A 24,112-nucleotide genomic window follows, 5' to 3' on the forward strand; every position below is an offset into this window, starting at 1 on the left:
TGAAGAAGATGGTATCGTAAAAATGAGCTTCAGTGAGACTTTATTCTCTAAAGGTGAACTGTTCTTACCCCAAGTCTGGTGGAGAAGTTGATGATTCGAAGTCACGAACGATACTGAACTAACTGTTTCTAATGCCGATACTAATTCTCCGATCGGCGTTTCCGTTTGAACGATTATACGAGGCTGCCGAAACTATTTACGCTGCACCCGTGAGCTGATTTCACACCGAACGCAAAAAATTCACAATTAGCATTTTACGAGCAAATTTTTCCTCAGTGATCTTAGTCAGGATCCCGATACTAAGTTCAATCGAATCGTTATACTCCGCTAAATTGAAAAATTACAAGATTAGGAAAATCTCCTATTTAAACTACGATGTGCATAGAAATTTAAAAATATTGCCATGAATGTTCAATGGAATGGTTTTGTTTCTTACTGTGTCGTTCTTGCAAAGTTTTGTTTCTTCGGACGGAACAAGTTATATCAGCCCAATTATTCTTGTAACGTTGGCTTATGTGCCATCACATCCTTCCACAAGTGATCTTTTAGGAATTCGAGGTGAAATTGTAACGCATAATAATTTAGGTGATATAGTCAGTGATGCAGACGGTAATTGAATGTTTTAAGAGACGTTACGAGAAAAATTTATTGCGTCGTTTATCATTATCTATTAATTGCTGGCGATAATGGTATGGGAGTTTTACGATTTTATAAAAGATTTAGTTTAAAAGATTGTATTTCTTTTTTGTGCAAAACGTGAAAAGTCGTATCACACCAACCACACTTAATCGCGCTGAGAATATGTCATGTAACCATCTAAATGACAGTGCGAGCCAAATTAATTTCATGTATTCTTTCTACAGACATTACTGACATGAATGGAAACATGCAGATACGGTGGAACATGCGAAACATGCAGTTTCGGTTTTCTTGTTGATCTGTAACGTTTTTAACATTTGGTACACTTAATCTCTTGTATGACTTAGTCTGCGTTCCGTGCTAATGTCCTTCGAACATTATTGTATACAAAATTTTATACACCGAGTTAGAATTTCTTAATATACTTTATTTCATATTCTATATTTATATTATTATCCATTTACATAAATACGCTTTTACAACTTTTTATAATTGAACCCATAAAATTCTGTCTCTCCTAGCAATAATAACATTATAAAGTCTTTGAACACTTATTCTATCGCTTAAGAAATTAACAGTTTTCTGCAATGATCAGCAACTTGTGACTCTTCTCTCTTTCCCCCACTTCTTATTCCAGCATGAATTTTTTGAGTTGCTCCGTAACCCAGGTGCCAGTAGCAGTGGTGTCATCACTTGTAAAAGGAGAATGACTAATGACATTGAATCAAACATCCTCGCAAATTCCAAAACATTTAAATAACCAATCAGCGTGTCTTATCCCTGCCAACATGTCTCGAACGAGATGTCTTCGGACGTTTTTTTCGGATAAGTCTGACCTTACATTCAAATTGACATATTACATCAAGCACATAATGTATATATCATCTGTTTAAATTAACTCTGACAATTATTCATAGTAATGAATAATCTTTGTCAGCCTCTCTTCCTTGTGACAAATAATCATTGCTGCTACATCACTTTCGAGCTCGGTGTCTCGAACACTCTATGTGCATTTGAATCCTGAATAATGGATTAGGTTTCGGTCATTCTTTGCTCTCCTCATAGTCTTGTAATGTGATCTTGTACCGTTATCCACGCGTTTTTTATCGTTTTCTCCAAGGCTTTTGTTTTTTAACACACAAGACAATTGACAGTGTTAGGAACAAAAAGCAACTGCGAGAAGGTCGCCGTGTATTGAATGGCAAAGACTTTTTCTCCTCTTTCAGTGATCTATATTTATTTGCATATGAGCTTCTTTTCGTCGTCCAAATCGTTTTTTTAGAAGAACGTGCAAAACTTTTGCGCAAGTAATTCTCTTAATTAATTCCCCTTCTTAGGTATTTGAAAATATTAAACAACATTGTGAATCATGTATAATGAAATATTATGAAACAATGAATTACTCTGAGTTCGGAGATCGTCGTCGTAAACATATATATTTTTCTATATTTTGACACATGAAAGGGTAACTTCCTGTTATTAGTTTAATAATTTAATAATTTAACAAAGACTCAGAGGAATTTAGCACCACCAACTTCCTGCTATTAGTTTAATAATTTAATAATTTAATGAAGACTCAGAGGAATTTATCACCACCAACTTCTTTCCTTTTTTTTGGTGCACCAGTACACAATTTCAGGAGTGATGCAAACGGCATTTCGACTGTTACGAATAACAAAATAGAAGCAATGAAGCTACAAACAACGATTGCAATGAACAGAATACCCTGAAAAATAGAAACGTTATTTCATAGTACTAATACTACGTCGAAGTTGTCCAAATGAAATGATTTCATTATACTTACAATGGTGACTTTATCAAAGTAGAAAGGATAATAACTTGAAGAAAGAGCCGAAAGTATGAGAATAGGGTTTAGAAGATAAGCACCATACGTAAATTTACTCAAAATAACGAAAATATCTAGTGATAACATTTTCTTCACGATACCTGCAAACGTATCAAATATACTTGGGTGTAATTTACAAAACGTTAAATACTTCGCATTACACAAAGAGTATTTTTACAGTAACAAGAATAACATTAACGCATTAATGAGTGAGATGAAAAATATCGAATTACCAGCATGGTTCGTGGTGCATGCAACTACCACCCAGGCAATGCTCAAGGTCCAGCCTGTTCTACTCAGGGCCAAATAAAGAACGGATAGACTTAAGGGTATGTTCTTGTTATCAAGTCCGAAGAGAATCGTACCATTACATAGAAATGCCAAGATCCATCCAATGATTAAGGTTTTCTGTAAGATAAATTTAATTACATTATTGAAAGATGTACAGGAATATAGTTGTAACGAATAAACGGTATACATTACTTTTGATAAATGTAATTTGAAATTGTGTTTTATAAGAAGCTGACATGTAGCCATTCCTATGAGGTATGGCGGTATTCTACACCATGGTCGTATATAAAGGTCTGTCCACGAGTTATATAATTCGTCAATCCTAGGAAAGAAAATATTCATATATTTACATATTCCCTATGTTATAAAGAGTGTTAAACATTTTGTATCCTTACGATGGCTGGTAATTAATGATGTATCCCTTGTAAGCGACTGATACTATTGAGAAAACTATGCTAAAAACGCCTAAGCCAGTGGCAATATTGTAATGCCTGAAACAGTCGATTTTAGTGGCTGGGTAAAACTGGCCAATGAATGACTACAAAAGCAAATTTCAAACTCACGTGATCGATAATATTAGGAGAAAAGAACCAAATATGAAGAACTGCATATCATTGGGTAGGTACCAACTCCAAATGAGACACTGCAAACAGTACTTCTCTTCGAAACGATTCTTTTCTAGTAATGTGAAAGATGTTTATAATGAATTATATCAGAAAATATACATACTACGTCATTCCAATGGTAGAAGTTGTTTATGTAAAGTATATTGGCCCACCAATATTTAGAACACCTATCACTTGAATGCTCAAAGGGGAGAAGTGCTGAGACATGATCATGCCAGGTGAAATTTAATATCGCTATCAGTATAACGACGAAATATGCAGGTGTAAGCCTACGAAATTAATGTATTTATTTGATTAGCATCGTATTTGCATCGCACATAAATTACAACATAAAGACATATTAATATTATCTGTACCTAATATATCGTTTGATGATTACTTGAACGAATATCTTCGTCTTTTCTGTTATAGACAGCGTTCCCTTCATTTTTTGTAGTTCCTTGAGAAAAATATAAGACGACAGAAAACCACTCATAAAGAAAAACGTGTCCACCGGAAACGTCGGATTATTTATGATTTCCATGAGTATTTCACCGCCCATCATGTAGTAAAGCGATTTGTTAGCTGCACACACAAGTGGTGTCATTAAATAAGTCGTGCTATATCAAAAATCGGAATGTACTAATGAAATTCAAGCGTGATTGTAGCCCATTTCTTACCCATAACATGAAACCCGAACATGAGCAAATGTCCGAGAATAATCCATAGCATTCCCAACACTCTCATACCGTAGAACATACGCAAAGTGTCTGGAGTCTCTTGTATTTTAAATAGTGACCGTACATTTCTGAGCAGCGAAAAACAGAGCAGATATTGGTTCATGTGATTTTGTTGCCTCGATTCTAAGAGTGCCGACTCATCGTCACTGGTTTTGCATTTTACTTTTCTTACGTCCTCCAATTCTGTTCAAAGTTAACCGTACGTTATATAGATTCCCGTGAAATAAACTCGAGGCGATCAGAATCCTTAACATGCAAAATACCAGGTATCATTGTATGTATCGCTTACCCTTCGTATTTCCACTTTTAACCGCAACGGTGTCCTTTTCGCTATTTACACGGTTTTTACGGGCGAAAATATCGTATACTGTGGCCGCTGTCACGGTAGTACACAACAATATCAAAACACCTCTGTAATCAAAGTTTTAAAGTTTCTACTTGATATTCATTCGAACGCCCATCGTGATACTTGTATTTATGTCTATTGAGAATAGAAATTCGGATTGTCGATTAAGAGCTTGAAATTTACGTACATGATGGAGATCATCTTTAAAGAGAGAAGCCATTGATAATCATTCACCAAATCAGTGACTTCGAGGAGTCTAAAGTTTATGGCAAAAAGTTTTCCAATGAAAAGAGTTTCATTATGAATGACTTTATCTAGCATTGTAGCTACATCGTGTTTGGTGCAAGAAGCCGGTAGACAAAGTCCAAGTGTCACCAAATCCTAAAAGAATTCACACAATCATAAAAACCGGTAATGGAAATCTGATTCCATATGTCAGTTGCGGATGATATCCACGTGCTTACGTCGTTTGGTAATTCTTGGTGATATTGCATAGTGCTATTGTGCTGCATGCGTGCAGCAAAAAAATGAAGCTCAAAAGGTGGATGCTCCTCGTCCGGATTGCGGTATATCGTATTGTTCTTTCGTTTCTTCTCCGCGACAAACAGCGTGAGATTTTGAGAGAGGCCGGTGCAAGCTAGGCGATCTCCTAACCAATAATTGTGCCCGTTCAGAAATCCCCCGGGTGGCACTCCACTGGCGTCCAACGCTTAAAGAATATAGAATATTTCATTGGAGACAACTCATGATACAATTGGCGATATGGATTTGAAGTGGTAAGGAAGTTGAATGCAGAATTTGTCGTTTCATGTTTAAAACCAGAAGATGCAGTTAGTTGAGAGAACCCACTTTCGCACTTCAAACGAAGCAATTAGTTTCTCGCTCAAGATACGAAGGAACTCTCGGGGTCGGGATTGATTCGATGAAAAATTATGAAGTTTATACAATGGCGACGTGATCAGGGCTAGAAAAAATTATGGCTGTTACACACGAATTGTTTTTGTTGTTATTGGGGTGAATTGGGGTGTACCACATGTGAACAACTGTGTGTCACGAAACACAATCGCAACCACAGTGTATAATTATTCGAATTGTACACCGTTATAGCCTTATACATATTTCGTTCGGTCTATTTCCTTCCTTCCTTTGCTGGCAATGGACTGGTAGTAGCTTTGTCGAACAAAATTCGTCAAAATATTTTGAAAGTTACATTTACCTCTTAGACCCCAAATTATCTGGTTGTCAACAGCATTACGAAATTCATCAATCTCCGTCCGACATCTGCTGGAATTTAGAAAATCAGCATTTTCCAAAATCGCGTACACCGGAAGTACCTTCCTCATGGTCACTGGGTCTAGCGTGGTCGCTTGGATCGACACATAAATCGTTGTTAATGATAAAAGGGATAACCATATCCATGACGAAATATTTCCGTACTGCATACTCTGGAGTAAAATTTACACTCGGATTATTGAAAATTTCTATTGAAAAAAATGGTTAAAAACTCAAATGTCCATTATTTTCTCTGATACGATGAAATGCGTTGTCGCACACTTTTTACTATGGTCGATCAATAATATGGCTACTATGATATGAATTGAATATTCAATTCAACTGTAAGGAACCAACTTCCTCTAGGAAGATCGCGGGAAGACTAACCGTGTCCAGCAAAGAACGCACAATTTATGACGTAGGATGCCGAAAGTGATTTCGCATGTTTCATCTTCTTGTTGATCGCCCAGTTACAGACTCCAGTTAAATTAATGTAGTAACCGCATATGTTCTTATCACGTGATTGTTCACGAACGTGAATTAGCATATAAATACTCTTTTGAGAAAACTTTTATTTTTTTCAGTTTTTTACGGTTCAATATTTGATCGTACTAGAGTCTTGTGACGTAATGCCGAATCTGCTAAGCGTTTTTTCCCCAAAATTAACGGTCCCCGAAATGAACCAATTTTGAAAAAAATTGCGGGGTTTCAACTTTACGGGTGTTTTGTGCTTTTACAATAGCAGTTACCTCATTGCAGGAGTAGAATGATATGTATTGTCGTTGATATTGTAAATATATAAATACGTGTGAATTAGAATCAAAATGAAAAGGACAGCTAAGTGGGGCCATTTTCTACTTACATTTTTTAATTCATTTAAGAAACTAAAAGTCTAACAGAAAATGTAACGATGGCAGGCGATACTGCAGACGTTTGTACCAAGAGTTGCGTCAAAAGAAACTTGCAAGTCCTGTTTTGTTTACAATTTGAAGGAGGAAAACTTTGGCGAAATACGCTGTGGGGATGATATACAGGGTGGTTGGTAACTGGTGGTACAAGCGGAAAGGGGGTGATTTTACGCGAAAAAAGAAGTCGAAAATATAGAATAAAATTTTTTTTTAATTTTTTCTTTTTTTTAAATTTTTTCATCGAGACAACGATCTACAGTGAGGTCCGTTATAACGAGACGTGATAAAGTGCACGCGTACCGACCGAAAATTCAAAGTCGATTTTCTCGAAAACGAAGCCTCAAACGAAAAATTTGTATTCTATATTTTCGACTTCTTTTTTCGCGTAGAATTACCCCCTTTCCGCTTGTACCACCAGTTACCAACCACCCTGTATATAACAATATCGGCAAGCGACAACTGCCCACGTTCTGGCGTTCTATCTTTACTCGATCTTTTCGTTTCTGTTCTTTCTCTCTCGCCTTCTCGAGGAAACTTCTTTTTTTTTCGTAAAAAAATAAATAAAAAAATTTATCATGTGCGCGTGCCAGACCAGTTCTTACCTAGACATATACGAACTGTATTTTCTTGAAAACGAGACTTGAAACAAAAATATTTAGTTGTTCATTTTTTACTTATTTTTGCATGTCGAATGACCTTCTGTTAATTGTTTACGACATAGAATTGATGTTATCTATAATATATTTACGTTTTACAGTTAGATGTAGAGGAAGTAGGCTATTTCTTCTTTTCTTCCTTTCTAGATCGATGTAATAGCCGTGCCAACTTCTAAGTGGAAGCAACGCTTTCATTTCAGCGAAAAATGAGTTAAAAGATCGATGAGAAATATTCTTGTAATTTCTTTTGCATTCATATGCCTCAATAATATATTTTCATTTATTAAAGTCACTTCATACGACCTCTTGCAAACCTATTAACATAAGCAAAACGTAGCGACCTTTGTCTCCTGCTCGAATGTAAATGTAATTGCATATTTATTCCTTTTCTCGATATTCACGAACGCTCATTTGTATAATAGTTTGGATCGTGTAGAGGATGTACGCTGTCAAAATGGGATCCCATTTCCTCTAATATACAATGAATTTTTTGCATTAATCTCATCTCGTGTATAATACACGTGGACGATTTATGGGAAACTTTCTCTAGCGGTACTGATAATCCACTCGTTCAAGGAAAGATTTTGAAACTTCTCGTTAAAGAGATGTCGCAACAGCAATAATCAACATTTTATTAGCGCTTTAATGAGTATGGGTAAAATGTCATCTGTAAACTTATTTGTTGTAAACAGGTATTTGTCTAGACAACTATAGAATGTTATGTAATTAAAATTCCAGTGCGCTATTTTACAGGGTTTGATCAATAAAGTATACATTATAAAATATTTTCTGAGCCGCAACTAGAATAATTATACCATATAAGTCATACAGCAATAACAATCAACTATATCGTAACGTATGTAACTTAGAAAAATATAAGAAAAGTTTACGAATGCTAGTAGTATCGCTTTAGATCGTTCGGTCGCGGTTTCCATTCAAACGTTAAGAACAACATTCCTTTTTCTCGCTCCAAAGAAATATTGTAATGCACTATTGAAATTAGTAAAACATTTGAGATATATCATATATGATTCATGAAATAATTATTAAAAGATTTATTCACGTTCGAATATTTCAATATTAATGAACATTCGCTAACTACGCACATTCGTCCATGAATAAATATATTGATCATTAAAATGTTTCTTTTATTATTTACATGTGCGTATACACAGTGATATTTCATTCTATTCTTTGTTTTGTAACGGTACCGTTAACACCTCCGTCAGGTAGATCGAACGATTTAAATAAAAAAATCCAACTAGAGACGACGAAATTCTTTGACCGCAGTTTATTCTAACAATTAATTGAAGTTAACAAAGTACAGAGCTCAAGACTCGATATAAGAAATAACAAATTAGAAGGAAGGGTTGCACTCGTAAAAGGTGGGCGCGACGACGACGTACAAGGTCGTACGATTCACAGCGAGTTGAAGACGAACACGATGAACCTGTAAATGACGAAACTGTTTGAGTTGTACGGCGAGAGTCGCTGTCTACTTTTATCTCGTTGAATAATTTACATCATTGAACACGCAGCAGCTGAAAGCACTGCATCGTTTAAACTTGAAGCCAACAACATTGACCGTGAAAAGCAAAAAGTTTACTTGCCAGCCTTGACGATTCGACAGGCTAAGCCCTCGAGCTACCGAACATTTTCGAAAATATCGCCGTCGTTGGAACTTCAGAATTCACAAAACAACGATTTATGCCTCGACATTGATATAAAAATAGACACGACGACGTGGACACCCGGGATGCAACAGTAAGTTGTTGACCAAGACCTAAAAGCTAAGTTTTACGCCAGAATATAAAAAGTAAGTCGTAGCCCGAGCGCTGTAATTACCGAGGCAGAAATAGTCGCTGAAGATCTCATCTTCTGATTAGAATAGCTCGAAGCATAGTTTTTTTAAAACGTATCGGCGGTTTTTATTTATAAAGATACATATGCATATCCGCGTTAACACGTGCAACGTCCAACCGGCGATTTTACAAGATTTTTTATAATAATATTAATAATAATAATAAGGATGATTAAAAGTAAGAGCGTTGTGACTTCTCCCTTAGATCGCCAAATAAAGCCAACAATAGCCGTCCAATGTGAATGGTCTGTATCGAAGCAAACACAACGTATCGTTTGACGTGCTGCAGAGTTTTAATGTAAATTAGTTTCCGTGTTACATAAGATGAAAAAATTTGATCTGTGCATGTTCGTAACTCATCCAGGGCGATGGTAATTTTAAATAAAATTCCTATGCAATTGGGGTCCTGTTTTGTCTTAAAATGCTGTACCTCGAAGAGATAATTTCAGATTTCATAGAAGACACAGCATGTTATTACCAAAATAATAGAAGTTCTTCCATCATTGTGTCTAACGTTACAGGGTCAATAAACTGTATAACACGACATAAATCTTCCTTCCAAGTTATTCATGTATTTCTCTCTCCTTTCTGGTACAAGAGATCATCTTCTTCTCTCTGTTTTTCACTTTCCTCTTCTTCTCGTTTGATCCTATAAATCCTTAGAATTTTTGCAATATTTATCTAATTACGTCGGTTATGATATTGACTATTGACTTTCCGACCTCTCCATATCTGTCTGTACTTTACATCGACTGGTGCTACTAGTCACAAACTAATACAATAAACGGTGGGTAGTTTGCATAAATAATGGATCTGTGTCATACTGCAACATTCTATGCGATAATTGTACTACTCTGTATTTGATTTCCGCTTAATATATTCAATTCGGTGAAAAGCTTTTTCACGAGACTGATATCCAAAAGTTATTTGCAGCGCTTTATGTTTTTTGATAAAGTATTATCATAATTCGTATAATTTTGACTGAGATTTTCGACTTTACTCACTTTCTATCAATTCGCCTTAACCCCTTAACCTACGATTTACGTTCGAGAATGCCCGTAATATTTATGTTTGGTCCGATCATCTACTACGGGCTATGCCCGTAGTTTTAGGTTAAGGGGTTAAGGTTACTTTGATATCGACGGATAGAATTCCTATTTTATATCCGTTTTACGCATATAAAACATGGCATAAAAAGTATAAAATGTTATTCGTAAATTAATCATCGACGTAACGGTGAAATTAATGCACGATAGACTTCGCGTGTAACCAGACCTGGATATAATGTACTATAATTATAGCAGCCTTTTTAAATGAGATTGTCTGTAAATGCTTGTAGTCGGTTCTTTAATCAGGCAGCCATTAACTCCTCGAATTTCCAACAATAAAACGGATATCGTTGATTCAATCCATTTACCAACTACTGTATTACACATCTGTTGTTGTGCTTTGTCGAGAGACTACTTGAAACATCATTTATCATTATTTCATTCTACTACATATGTTTTGAAGGATTACGCTTTATTCGTTGTAAGTAGAAAAAAAGTAGAATTTAATGGCTGCTACTTGATGCAAATTAAATGCACAGAAATATGAATTGTAAATTTAATGTAGAAGATTACCATTTTCTTGTCTCATTTTGAAGAAAATCTCAATGTTCGATGAATAAAATTTTTAGAAAGAAATATGTCGCATTTCAGCAATTTTTTTCCATTTTTCCTTCACCGACTTTACTTTTCTCAAACAAAGTCGATGGGATAGTTAGAGTTAAACTTAGAAATTTCAAGTCTTTCTGGTTTCATGATTTTGAGTTGTTAGATTTACGAATCGCCGATATTTCAAATCTTCGCCGCTCTGAACTATCGAACGATTCAGTTCTCGAATTTGTTCATTTCTTTACAGGTTCTGCTAAATCCAGAGTTTCGAACTTTTAAATTCTAAAATTAAATTTCATGTTTACAATCTAGTACAAAGTTTTATATTTGCGACGAGCCAGACAGTTTTTCAAAACATCATGTTTCTCTTTTTTTAGATCTTTTATTATCCTTCCATCCCATTCCGACGAAAATATTCATCGAAATTTTACAACCTTGAATACTTCGTCCATCAATATTCATTTGCTAAAAAAAGAAAAAGAAAATGACCGGAAGGAGAATTTCATGCAAATTAAATGTAAAAAAAACTTCACTGCCCGAACTTCTTATCAAAACAAAATCATTAAGCTGTAAATTTACTGTTAGTACAAGTCGAGGAATAAATTCACATGTCCATAGTTTAGATAAGAAAACTCGCAGCTATTAAGCGAATCTGTTCTCAAAGAAGGTCGCTGGTCAACGTGTTTGTGACAGACGACTGCACGAGCCAAGAACTGGTTTTCAGAATATCGAGAAAGGGGTACACAAAGAATAAAGAAAGTTGCAATTTTTCTGCGACACATGTTAGCGCGTTTTGTTTCGTTCTCAACGGTTGCAGTCGTAGAATACGTTTCCAGTTCGCTAGGGACCAACTCGAAGCTGATAAGCCTCTTCTAACAATGTCTAAACTGTCTGGAACATCTTGCCTGTTCGATTAAAAATAAATGGCGATCTGTTATCAATTTTCTCGATATCGAACAGCGCACAGTGTGCTCTTGAGACGAGGTGTAGGATTTTAGGTTGAGTGGTGTCTTGTTGAGCTGATTGGTTCCTTGAAAAGAGGACTTGCTTCTTCGTGTATCGAAAGAGTGACTTTGGAGGGACGAAAATATCGATTATTACTCGATATTGTATAGGTCGATGATTAATTTCATTTCGTTTATAATAGTTTTCGTCAGTGAATAAAGAACGATCTGTGATTTATTAAATATTTAATAAACTGTGTTCATTATTTTATATATATTTATTTACAAATGATAGAACAGAGAAACTATATCTAATTAACTAAAACTGTTTCGTAATAAACTAATAAATTACAAGTAGAGCAACTAAATCAATACAACTAATTAACTCGTAACGACTAACGACGACACTTTCCCATCATACACGCGTTTTTGTACTCGTCCATGACCAAATATGGTCGTATTCGCGTTTCACCTTCCCAGGCATCTTTTCTTCGCAAAAGGACCATCGACGCGCTGGACCCGACGACTCATGGAGATTTGCTGTTCCTTTTGGTCCGTCAGCACTTTCACTTTTGCCTTAATTATACAATAATTAAAAACAACAGTTAAAAAACAATAATTATATATAAAATTAATTATTGTTTTCGTACTTCTTAAAAATTCATTGAGTTCTATACGATTATTTTACGATACTGCAGTAATGATTCAGCATTTTGTAAAGATGATTCTTGTGGTAATCGATCAGTAGTACACCTACTAGATAAAATTTACGTTATTTACTTAATATGTTTATTCTCAAATTTCATTTAATATATATACAAATTATAGATACGATTTCATTTATTATATATCATTCTTTCGATATTGGGACACTTGATAATTGTATTATTAATTTGAAATTACCGCTACAAATGTCAATCATAATAGCTTTTTCTTCTATAACATTTCTTACCAAATAGTTTTCTAAAATTGTATTAAATTCTATTGCAAACTATCTATCGGTAGTGTATAAATAAATTAAGGCAAGAAAACACAGTTTGAAACTAAAATTTTATAAAATGTAATTGAACGCGAAATAATTATTTTAAAACATTTTTAAATGTGTATATAAATAATATTTCAAAAGAAATCGATGCAGGCTGACTAACGTTATTAACTAAATTATTCTTTCTACGAAATTATCGTTGTCACGATCAGTTCTATGATACCGAAGGAATTTGAACTGTCTTCTTACATAAAGAATTTTGAAATAACTTACAAATTCCAGATCTTCCTGATTTCATGATTTTTAGATTTTGGATTTACGAATCGTCGATATTTCAAATCTTCGTAGCTCTGAACTCAAACGATTAAATTCTCGAATTTTTTTCACTTCTTCACGAGTTCTCCTAAATCCAGAGTTTCGAACTTTTAAATTCGAAAATCAAATATTTTGAAATAACTAACGTTTAACAAGATGGAATAGTTTATTCGCTCATCAAAGTTTAATTTTTTTCTTTGAAAGATTTATTCACTCGTGTTTTCATTTATTCGACACATCCTTCGTGAATGATAAAATAAAACTGTGCGCATGATATATCGAGATATCTATAAGGCAAATACGCTATCTAAGTATTAGGTTGTCCGGAAAGTGTCTTTCTTTTACAGACACGTGTTTTACAACAACGCATCTTTATACGAACATGAAACCTAATCTGTCGAACGTTATGATCTTTAATTTGATAGAACAAAACGGATCATACGTAATTGGATAAAATAATATAAAACGGAAAATGTTTGTGCATCCATTATTTCCTTATAAAACGAGAGAAACTTTTCGCACGACCTAATATTTTACAGGTATGTAAGTAAGTAATTTACTTACCTGTTATACTAAATTAGCGTCTCGCGATTACTGAGATACGTGCATGCTCGAAATTGTAATTAATTATGTTAGACACGAGCACCTTGCGATTTTCAACGACTAAAATCTTCACCCTTTGAAACCTGTCAAACGAAGCTTGTCTTTAATGCATCAATCTTCCAAGAGTAGGTACTTAGAATTTCATCACCAATTATTATAAAGATTGAATATTTATACGATGGTAATAGTTTTATTACATTTCCATATTTGATTAAACGACCTAGGATTATATATTATCATCGAATCGTTTTATACAGTATAGTAACTGTTTATTCATCCATGAAACTGGAAACTACTAGTTTTTGATATTACGTGATATTATTTTATGCTACTTCATCTTGAGTATATATAATTTGCAATCCCGAAGAAATCATTTGTACTAAAAATATCAAATATAGTGAAACAATATCGATAATACTCGGTTTTGCTTGAAAAGCTGAATACCTTGCAGCTTTTCGTGGTCTGTTGTATGAAGGAAGATAACGTCTAATTGGGTCTAATTCATTAATATGTAATAAACCAGCAGTGAGTAGTTGAGCAATTATAAACATAGCTTGATTCCACAAATACATGGGTCCAAGTTCTGTATCTGTAGAACTTTTCAGTCCTCTTCCTTCAGCACTTGGTACTCGATATGTACTACCAGGATCATTTCTTTCTGGTTCTAACCTATCCTCAGGCACCTAGTAACACATAGGTGTTACAGGATCTCCATTAATATCTTTGTACATTCGTTCTTTTAATAATTTTTTATATTCTTCCACTTGTTCTGGCAAAGTCTTAAAAACGCCGTTAATGATCATAAATATGTAAAATAATGGCCATTCACATTCTATATCATCAAATTCAATCAAATACATCAGAGACCTTGATTTCACCAGATTTGTAATATCGTCGATATTATTTTATGAAATAATTCTGTATTTCAGAAATTGTACTACACAATTATCAAGATGAATAATGTATCGTGTGTTCAGGATAATTAGTCCTGTAGATGTACATAGTCATTTGCCAACAAACTCTTCTTCCAGATGAGAAATAAAAATAACACAAGACAATGAGGCGGATTTAAAAAATTATCTCTCTACCATCTTGCAGCACGCAAATCAGTATTTCGAAAATGTTTTAATTTACATGCAAAAGATTATGCGCTTCTAAATTATCTCTTCACGACTTTGTGATTCGTAGATAATTAATCCATAATTGTTTAATCTACATGTATATGTCGGGTTAGCGTTAGATTTAGGGGCGTGTATCGAATCTTCATTCGCACTAGCCATCGTTGTTGTACGATAGGGATTATATTTACTGGTATAAATATGATTTTTACAGAGTTTGACAAATAACCGTGGTGATTAGACACTCGAGATGTTAATGACAATGTTCTTAGGTTCGATAACGTATCCACGGTCAACGGGGTAACTCTTTGTTAAACGTAGCATATATTTTGAAGCACAAAGTAACGTTTGCTGTGACGGCCGGTATATTACTGCACGTAAAGACGAAAACTCTCCAAGGTGATCGCAAGAATAGAAGACTGATGGAAACTTTCCTCTCCTTACGATCGCGTTTGTTCGTTGCATATTGGCCAGGGATACCAACAAAATTCCAGCCGCCGTTGCTAGGCAGTCCTGCTTAGCGGCGATGTTGCTCCCGCCCGGGGTTTGATTGTTAATACAACGTGTGTCCCATGATATTGGCTCCTCTCTGTTAGGTAAAAACGTCCATCCCGTGACCGTGGCGACGTTCAGCCCAAGCCCACTGTCACAAATCTCGGGCAAACATAATCGGATTGAATCATAACAACTACTTCTAAGTTTTATTATTTATGTACAGCTATAATAAATAGTCTAGGCTAAAGTATTGGGGATTTTTCCCAAAAATTCCAAAAGAAAGGCCCCGATGCCCTTTCGTCTCCGACACGCATATATATATAAAATATGCATCATTTTTTCAGGGACGTATATAAATTAAAAAATTGTGGATTAGTAAACATCGTAAAATCGTAAAGAAATAATTTAATACGAATACAAAATTAACGCCTAAACGCATAATATTTTGCAGATTAAAACATTCTCGAATTATTGATTTGCGTGCTGAAGATCGTAGAGGGATAATTTGTTAACTTTGCCTCATCGCATCGTGTTATTTTTAATCTTTATCTGTTGACAAATAACTGTATATATCTACGCAGAATATATTAATATATTATATAGAATATAAATAAGTTTGAATTACGTCTGTTATTCCATTACACGATCCACTCATCACACACTCGTTCATATCATCATCCATAATGACCTTTCGAAGATAACAGTTTTTAACTTTCTACAGCTGTCATACGACTGTTTTTAGTTTGATTTCTCTGTTTACACTTTCCTTAACAGATCCATCGGAACAGCAATAATGTCCAAAGAATTGTTACTGTCGTGTGGAAAATTAATCTCTATGTGCACTGATTCCATCTGCCAGTCATAAGACTTAATGCTTGTCGTCGAATCATTTAGTTTTACGATGCATTCGTTAATTCTAGATTTAAGCCTCCACGCTCCTTGAGTCGATTAACGGTAACCTTTAAACGCTGAAATACGCGAGATTTCCCCGTCATGCGTTCCGTAATAATGCGAGTAACCGTTAATTGAAGAGCAGTCAGTTCTCATCTTGTTTACCAGCTTTTTTTTGTCAATTAGCAGCGATGACCGCTGGCCCTATTTTCTTACCGAAAATTGCAACTGACGAATCTGCTTGTCTTATGTTTTAAGTACTTCGACCTTTCGTTTTCATCTTCTCCACAGTCGACTCTTCGCTCAAAAAACGCAGTAAAACAACATCGTTCCGTGTACATTTAACATTCATCGGCACGCTCAGTCTTCGAAGGTGTTCTTTGTGAAATATACAGTCACATTAAAACTTCAAAACCTTGTGTCAGGTTCCATTCGAATATATCTGTTATCTTAATGGAGATAGAGAAATCGACTGATGTTAATTACGTCGGACGAGAATTTACGATTCTGATAAACGAGTCAAATTAAGTGATCTTCTTTATGATTTCGCCTACAACTATCTCACTGTGATTCTGTGGCGCATAAACAGCTAAATCAAAAATATTCTGAATCTACGCGAAAAAAATCTTACATTTAAACATTAAGTCTGGGTTATATCTATGTTAACACGTTGGTTGCCACGCATCTTTTCAAGGAAATCTCCGTCAGGTCCGCAGTACCAAGCGTTCTCTGCTAGGTACTCCCACCGATATTTTAGTAATCCGAATTGCTCAAGTGGTGGTCTTAAGAATGATCTCTCGTTTCGTTTGCTCGCAATATTAAAACCACTAGCTGTTGCTGAATATAATGAAGGAAAGTGTGGTATAGATTATTCCGACCAAATGGTTTCTCATACCACCACAATTAGAAAAGGGATCAAATGGTACAGAAAACTTGGCATTTAACTCCTTCTGGGAATTTCTGTTGTGAACGCTTTGTACAAAATTGCAACAAGGAAGAATATAAATATTAGAATGTGGCGGATCGGTATCAACAAAACGCCGACAGGTCGAGGCATCAACGCTGTCGTAACACCTCCCGGGCGATCCGCGGGTACCAACCGCCAACACCAGAGGGCTACTACGACGACAACGAGTCTGTCTGTCTCGCTAGCGGTCGAATATACGGTGTCACGATACAAATACCGCACCTAGCGAGACTCCCTCTATGTCTAAGGCAGGGACTACCGGGCATAGCCTTACTGACGAGTCCACCGGTAGTCGCGGGACGAAACGCGAATTCTCTTTTCACCTGGCAGCAATCACACTTCCTACAAGAATATTTAGAGAGTTAGCTGCAAAACTATTAGGGTTGTCTGAAAATACAAAAAATCCTTGTCTTCAACGGAGTCTCAGCATAATTCCGGAAGAAGCATTATTAGACCCGCATGCCAAACCATGTTATGCAAATAAAAGACGTTGAATGGACCGAACAAAGACACAAAAGAATTTAAAGAAAACAACAACTTATTGTCCAAATTGCTCCGACCAACCTCAGCTATGTATATAATGCTTTAAAGCATTTACATAAAAAAAATTATTTACATTCTAAATAATTTTCTTTTTTAATAAATCATTTTCGTATTACTTTTATAACAATTCAATATTTCTATTATTTCCTCTGGAATATCTTTTCAAACACCTACGACGATCCTTCGCAAGCAGTCAAATAAGCGACACCCGAATACGGGTTACGCGGCCCTACCAGAAACTTTGCTGACACCCGAATACGGGTGTCGTGACAGTCAACGTGTTAAAGAGTAGCGGTTTCGTTGCATTATTTCAACGCCTTTGACGCATAAACGTTACACGGTTTTGCAGCGCTACCGTGAAATTCGTTACGAACCGAACGATGGTAATTGGAATATCAAACGCGATGAGGGGAAAACGGTGAGCAAGTTTAGAACCAAGTGTGTTCTAAAAGAAGCTGAAGCTGAAGACGTGAGTTGTCTGTTCGCTGAGCGAGTTAACGGCGTACAAGTGCACGTCGTAAGGTCTTGATGATTTCACTTGGTGGTGTGTTATTGATCTCATCCACCGTGCACGCACGGGCAAAGGCAGAAAAGGAGAGAAAATTTTCCCATCCACGGCAGCTTTCGCGCCTTTCCCTCCTCTCCGCCCGTTTCAACGGCGCCGCTGAAAGCACAGAACATTGTTACGCAGGCCGCTTTTCATTGCGACGTCGATGCAGCATCGCGGTGTATGTACCGTACACGTTTTACAACAGAGAATGCATACGCTGCGAGCGACACGCTCGCGAATCCACGACTAATCGTTCCACACTCTGCAAAACTACGTGCACTCGCCGATGGCTGACTGAAATTTTTGAATTTCCTGCCAGCGACTGCACACCAGTTGTTTAGGGTTGTTGCTCCGGCGACAGCACGGTTTCCAATGTTGTTCAGAGAGACGAATAAATGAAACTTGGCAGGCTGGTTTGCGACATACTGAGTTCCTCGTTTCTCACTTAATCGTATTTCTTAATCGTTAATGTTACGCGAGATGAGCCAATAACAAATATTATCTGAAAGCTAATATTTTGTTACCTATTGGTTTTACCAAAAAACAATTTAAATAAATTATATGTCGCGTTTCAAGAGACTCGTCGAATGCGTCTAGTTTTATCTTCAAATATCTTTCATATTCTGAGATATCAAGGTAGCTTTCAATTTTTTAAATGGTGCCGTATATTGTTTACAACATTAGTCCAGTCGGGCATCATTAAAATGATAAGTAATATAGCTAGCTCTTCTCTGCTGATATATGTAGATTAGTTGCAAAATAGCTGATTGGTTATTGGTTTTATCGAAAAACGTCTTGAATGAATTGTGTCGCGTTCTATGGGACTCGTCAAATGCGTCTAGTTTTATCTTCAAATATCTTATATATTCTGAGATATCAAGGTAGCTTTGAATTTTTTAAATGACTTCGTATATTTTTTACAATATTAGTCGATCCAACCGAGCACCATAAACACGTTGACTGTCGCGCATGTTTTCGATGAAATCTCCTCCAGGCCACGAGTGCCGCTGTACCAAGCGTACTCTGCTAGGTACTGCCACCGATATTTTAGATAATTTAAAATCTATGCCCTAATTCGTTACAATGTCGAAAAGAGAAATGGAAAACTTATTTCTTAGTGAGTTAAATAACAGTGAAAAAGAAAGCTTTTACGAGGCTTACACAAATTCGGATAGTAGCAATGAGGAAGAAATCAGATTTCCTAGAAATAGAAATATAAATTACATCGTCTAATTCTGATCCGGATATTGATAAGTGCAATCGTAGTGATACTGAATGTAATGAGCATACTGTTGACGAGATTTTAGAACAATTGGTCATCGAGGAAAAAAGAAGAACTGATGATACCGAGAAAAGCACAATTTAATTTGGTGAACGGAATGAATTTAGTGGTTGGCAGAAGTCATTTCCTTTTCCCGAGACAGACGGCCTCATTAGGCAATTACTTGGCAATGTCAAACCATATGATGTGTTTCAGCTGTTCGTTGATGACGAAATAATAAACTTACTTGTATTAGAAAATTGCGACAAGGAAGAATGTAAATATTAGAAGATTTAAAGAATTATTAGCCGCAAAATTATTAGGGTTGTCTGAAAATACAAAAAATCATCGTCTTCGACGGAGTTAGCATAATGTCGTCGTTCGGAAAAATGATTCCGGAAGAAGCACGGGAGAATTTAAAGAAAACAACAACTTATTGTCCAAATTGTCCCGACCAAACTCAGCTTTGTATAGAATGCTTCAAAGTTTTACATTCTAAATAATTTTCTTAGTAAATCATTTTCGTATTACTTGTATAGCAATTCAATAGTTTTATTACTTCCTGTGGAATATCTTTTCAAATACCTACGACGATCCTTTGCAAGTAGACAAGTATGCGCCAGCTGAATATGGCTGACGCAGCCCTATCAGAAACTTTGCTGTCACCCGAATATGGGTGACGCAACAGTAAACGTGTTAAAGGGATAAGTAATATAGTTACTTCTTCTGTGCTTGTATATGTAGATTAGCTTCTAGTGTCTACTAATAACGATTCAAGACACTGAAAACTTTATACATTAAATCGACAGTTACCGTGTCAAGGAATCAATGAAGAATCGCCAATATCCTAGACAAGTCACGCGTTCGATAAAACTGTGTTCCTTTATCCTCAGCAAATAACTCGGCCATCTAAATCACTGTCGGCAAGTTTGCCGGGTAATTCGTGAGCGAACTTGCTTTTAATGCCGCGAAGTACCTTCATAACAGGGGTACAACTCGAACGGTCCATCATTTTGCCCAACCGCCTTTTTTTGCGTGGAGGAAACCTTCATAGGCGCCTCGCGCCCTCCGGGGAGAGGGCGCCGGGTAGTGCCGGATTCGTACCGGCTAAAACCTCCACGGTGATCATCCTGACGATTGGTAGGAGAGCCCTGGGACCATCTTTTCGTATTATTGCTGGAGCACTCCTTCGTCTTCTCCTTGATGGTGTAATCGGGAGTCATCCTTGGTTGATTGGGCAGTTAGGAGGGACCACTCCTCCTAACGCCAAGCTGCCTGGGCCGTTGTACAAGTCCGAAGAGGAGACCAGACTCTCTTCGGCGTGACGGCATTCTCGATGGATGTTATCCTCTCACCCTTCCTCTCTCGGCGCGGTTCCCCCCACGTCGGGCAGAACTCCAGCGTGTGCTGTGCCGTGTCTTCCTCTTTCTTGCAGTGGTGGCATGTACTAGTCCTAACCATACTAACTCCCCGAGTGCTCCGTGCCCGGTGAGCACCTGCGTCATCCTGTACGTCAGCGGGAGCCCGCCACGATCTCTCCAGTGCCTCCCAGTTCGGTAGGACCGCTCCAACGGCCCGATGAGGCCGCACCGTATCCTCGGCGACGAGCTGAATGCGCCACCGTTGCCAAGTCTCGAGCCTTGCCTCCCCCGGACGTCGCGGACCGACCGGCCGGCAGAGGGCGTATCTCCGCCCGAGCACAGATCCTGCAGTTGATGGTACACCCGTCGGAGCGCTAAGGCCTGGAGCTCGAAAGGAGGAGAAGCCGCCAGGACAGTCGCCGACGCATATGATATCGTCCGGTATCCTGTCCTGATGGCGGTCGTCCTATGAAGCCTCCTCAGCAAGAGTAGACTGCGTCGACTTTTCATCAGATCCTCTGCCCACACCGGTGCCCCGTACAGGACCCGAGAACGGATCACTTCCTCATACAGTCGATACACTCCGACTTCTGCCCCACCGATATTCGGCCCGATATTCGAAGTGCGGGCCGAACGTCCATCGACTGTCGATGGTGAGGCCCATGTATTTCATCTGAGGTCCTACCTCAACCTCCTCTCCGCTTATGTCCAAACACAGGTCGGGCGGAGGAGTCCCCCTACGTCGGTAGTCATAAAACTATATGGCTTCCGACTTGGCTGGCTTCGTATAGCCCGTATCACGCAAGCGGCGGCAAGCTCTCCGTGGCGCGGCGTCTCGTGCCATCAGCGTCCTCCAGCCAAGACCAATGTGTTGTCCGCGTAACACACCATGCCTGAGTCTGGGGGTATAGGCCAACGAAGCACCGCGTCGTATCCGATGATCCACAGAATCGGACCAAAACCAAACCCTGCGGAACTCCGCGCTCAACAGGCTACCGCCCTTCTGCATCTTTGCCGGTGTAGCCGACCCATCTGTCGCTCAGATAGGCCCGTATGACACGAATGATATAGGGCGGTACCTCGAAAAATTCAAGGGTCTCTAATATCCCGCCCCAGGGTATGGTCTTGAATGCATTGACTATGTCTAAAGAGACTGCCAGCGCTACCCCACCCCGGGAAACCATGGCCCGTGACATCTCTCGTACCCGGTTCACCGCATCCATCGTCGAGCAACCCGAGGAAGCCGTACTGGCTTTCGTGCCAACCGGGCACTCGCCTTGACATGTGGGCCTCCAGACGGGCGGCAATGACTCTTTCGAAGAGCTTTCCCACTTCATCCAGTAGGCATACCGGACGATATGCGAACGGTGAGTCTGTCGATCGTCCCTCCTTCCGAAGCAGGACCAACCTAGTCGTGCACCATATCTGAGGGTATACTCCCTCCCTCAGACACCTTGTAAATAGGTGACGTAGTCTGGGGGCCATGACCGCCATCGTCTCCGCCCATATCCGTCCCGGGACTCCGTTCGGGCCCGGCGCCACGTTGCGGGGGGCCATCTTCTTCGTTGCATCCAGCATCTCCTCCTCCGCAACCCCTAGTTCCTCCCTCCACTCCACTATCCAAGTCGTGGTAGTGCGCGGCTGTCCCGGGCTGTCCTCCTGTGGCGGGAATAGTGTGCGAATGACCTCTTCCAGAAATGCCGGATCCATATCTGCCGTCAGTGGTGGGGACCTTGGGCGCTTTACCCAACCTCCTAAACAACGTCTATTTGAAGTCATCTCAGATACCTCGTAACACGTTTCTCAAAATTTTTCACTCGACGAATAACCGTCAGTTTAACCTCGGAACAGCGGTGATACAAATCTTTCCACTTTCAACTTTGCAAACCGCCAGTCTCATCTCTCGGGTGAATTCTGTCGCGAAACAAATTTCACTTTCGGTAGAAGGAAAAGAAGAACGATCGAGGTAAGTTTCCGGTGCTTTAACCGGTTCGCTGTGTTCGACGCGGAATAATTGTCGCGACGATAAAGTGGAGCAACATTCAACGATGGAGGAAGAAAGTGACGAGTGGTTTAATCCCCTAAACTCTGAGAACTTCTTTTACACGATCGATTGGCGACATCTTTTTGTGTTCAAGTTTTTAAGAATGTGAAGCTACATTTTGAAGCTGTGAAAATTATGTTAGGATTTTTATGCTTTACTTTCTTACGACACTGTTACGCAAACGAAGAAGTGAGAGTTTAATAGAGATCTCTTCTGTATATTAACTTCGCGTAATAATTTACATAATTTAATATTGAATATGTACACATAGTTTACATGTTTTCGTGTATTATTGTATGCTTTTATCCAAGAAACATTACCGTTAACCCTTTCATCGCGTTAGATACAAAACCTCAAATGAAATACGACACTTGAGAAATAAATATTCCGCTGCAGCGATACCAGTTGAGCTATGAAAACGTAAGTTAAAGTGATAGCAACTGGGTATTTTATAATATAATTTTCCATATTAAATACATTCTGTGCGTTTTTGCAACTTTAAAGTTTCTCATAAATACATACATCAAACTCCATAGTATAACGTCAAAATAGACGTTATACTTTTTCCACTTTTCCATCTTATTTCTCAATGAAAAAGGAATCGAGCAACTTATCAACCTCGTGAAACTGTAGTAAAAACGGTTAATGAGAAACAACGATGTCGGACAAACAACAATAAAGCATTGCTTCAAACTGTCGTGTGAATTAATTTAACGAACGAAACAACAGCGAGTCGCGGTTCTCCGGTATTCATCGTTCGACCATTTAAACTTCTCCGGCTGACAGTTTCGGAGCGAGCTGCCGTGAGACCTAAAACCTGTCTGCCTCGTCCATTTCTCTCGATAGACGTTTATTCTCGGTTGTTGAGAATGTCGTTTATCCGTAGTTTTTTTCGCCAACTAACAGTGACATTATCTGCTAAGTGGACGTTGTTATTTAATTGCTTCTGAGCTCACGAATTATCACGAATTATCCGAAGATTTATTTGATTACGATACACGCATATATAACGTTAGTTTAGAAGAAAACTACGAGATAAAAGACTCGACAGTGTTGGAATTAAATTGCGGAAAAATTAAATTATGTTTGTTTACTTCAAATAAAAATTATACGCTAAGAATAATAATTCCTTAACTCTATGACTCACTCTGTCGTACAGATCTCTCTAATCCAAATATTGATAATGCGGAAGTGATAGAATTTGTATGAATAGTAA

At 37.8% G+C, this 24,112-nt stretch overlaps 3 protein-coding genes across 7 annotated transcripts in view; 1 reads left to right on the plus strand and 2 right to left on the minus strand.

Moving 5' to 3' along the window:
- Window positions 1-24,112, plus strand: part of LOC138179749 (monocarboxylate transporter 10) — a 327,517-nt gene that overhangs the window by 177,355 nt on the left and 126,050 nt on the right. The window lies entirely within an intron of this gene.
- Window positions 2,068-6,169, minus strand: LOC138179746 (nose resistant to fluoxetine protein 6-like). Its single transcript, XM_069112839.1, has 14 exons — window positions 6,083-6,169; window positions 5,684-5,948; window positions 4,932-5,176; window positions 4,655-4,848; window positions 4,411-4,532; window positions 4,062-4,304; window positions 3,759-3,966; window positions 3,506-3,671; window positions 3,340-3,419; window positions 3,172-3,267; window positions 2,969-3,098; window positions 2,719-2,893; window positions 2,444-2,586; window positions 2,068-2,365 (listed from the first exon to the last, which is right to left on the minus strand). Exons 2-14 carry the CDS (start codon window positions 5,907-5,909, stop codon window positions 2,216-2,218), a joined length of 2,178 nt encoding a protein of 725 aa, XP_068968940.1. The 5' UTR covers window positions 5,910-5,948; window positions 6,083-6,169; the 3' UTR covers window positions 2,068-2,215.
- Window positions 21,845-22,189, minus strand: LOC138179799 (uncharacterized). The gene has a single exon (XM_069112941.1). It carries the CDS (start codon window positions 22,187-22,189, stop codon window positions 21,845-21,847), a length of 345 nt encoding a protein of 114 aa, XP_068969042.1.

Source organism: Bombus flavifrons, chromosome 5 (genome assembly GCF_040668555.2).
Source record: "Bombus flavifrons isolate JBK064 chromosome 5, iyBomFlav1_principal, whole genome shotgun sequence".
Lineage (NCBI taxonomy): Eukaryota > Metazoa > Arthropoda > Insecta > Hymenoptera > Apidae > Bombus > Bombus flavifrons.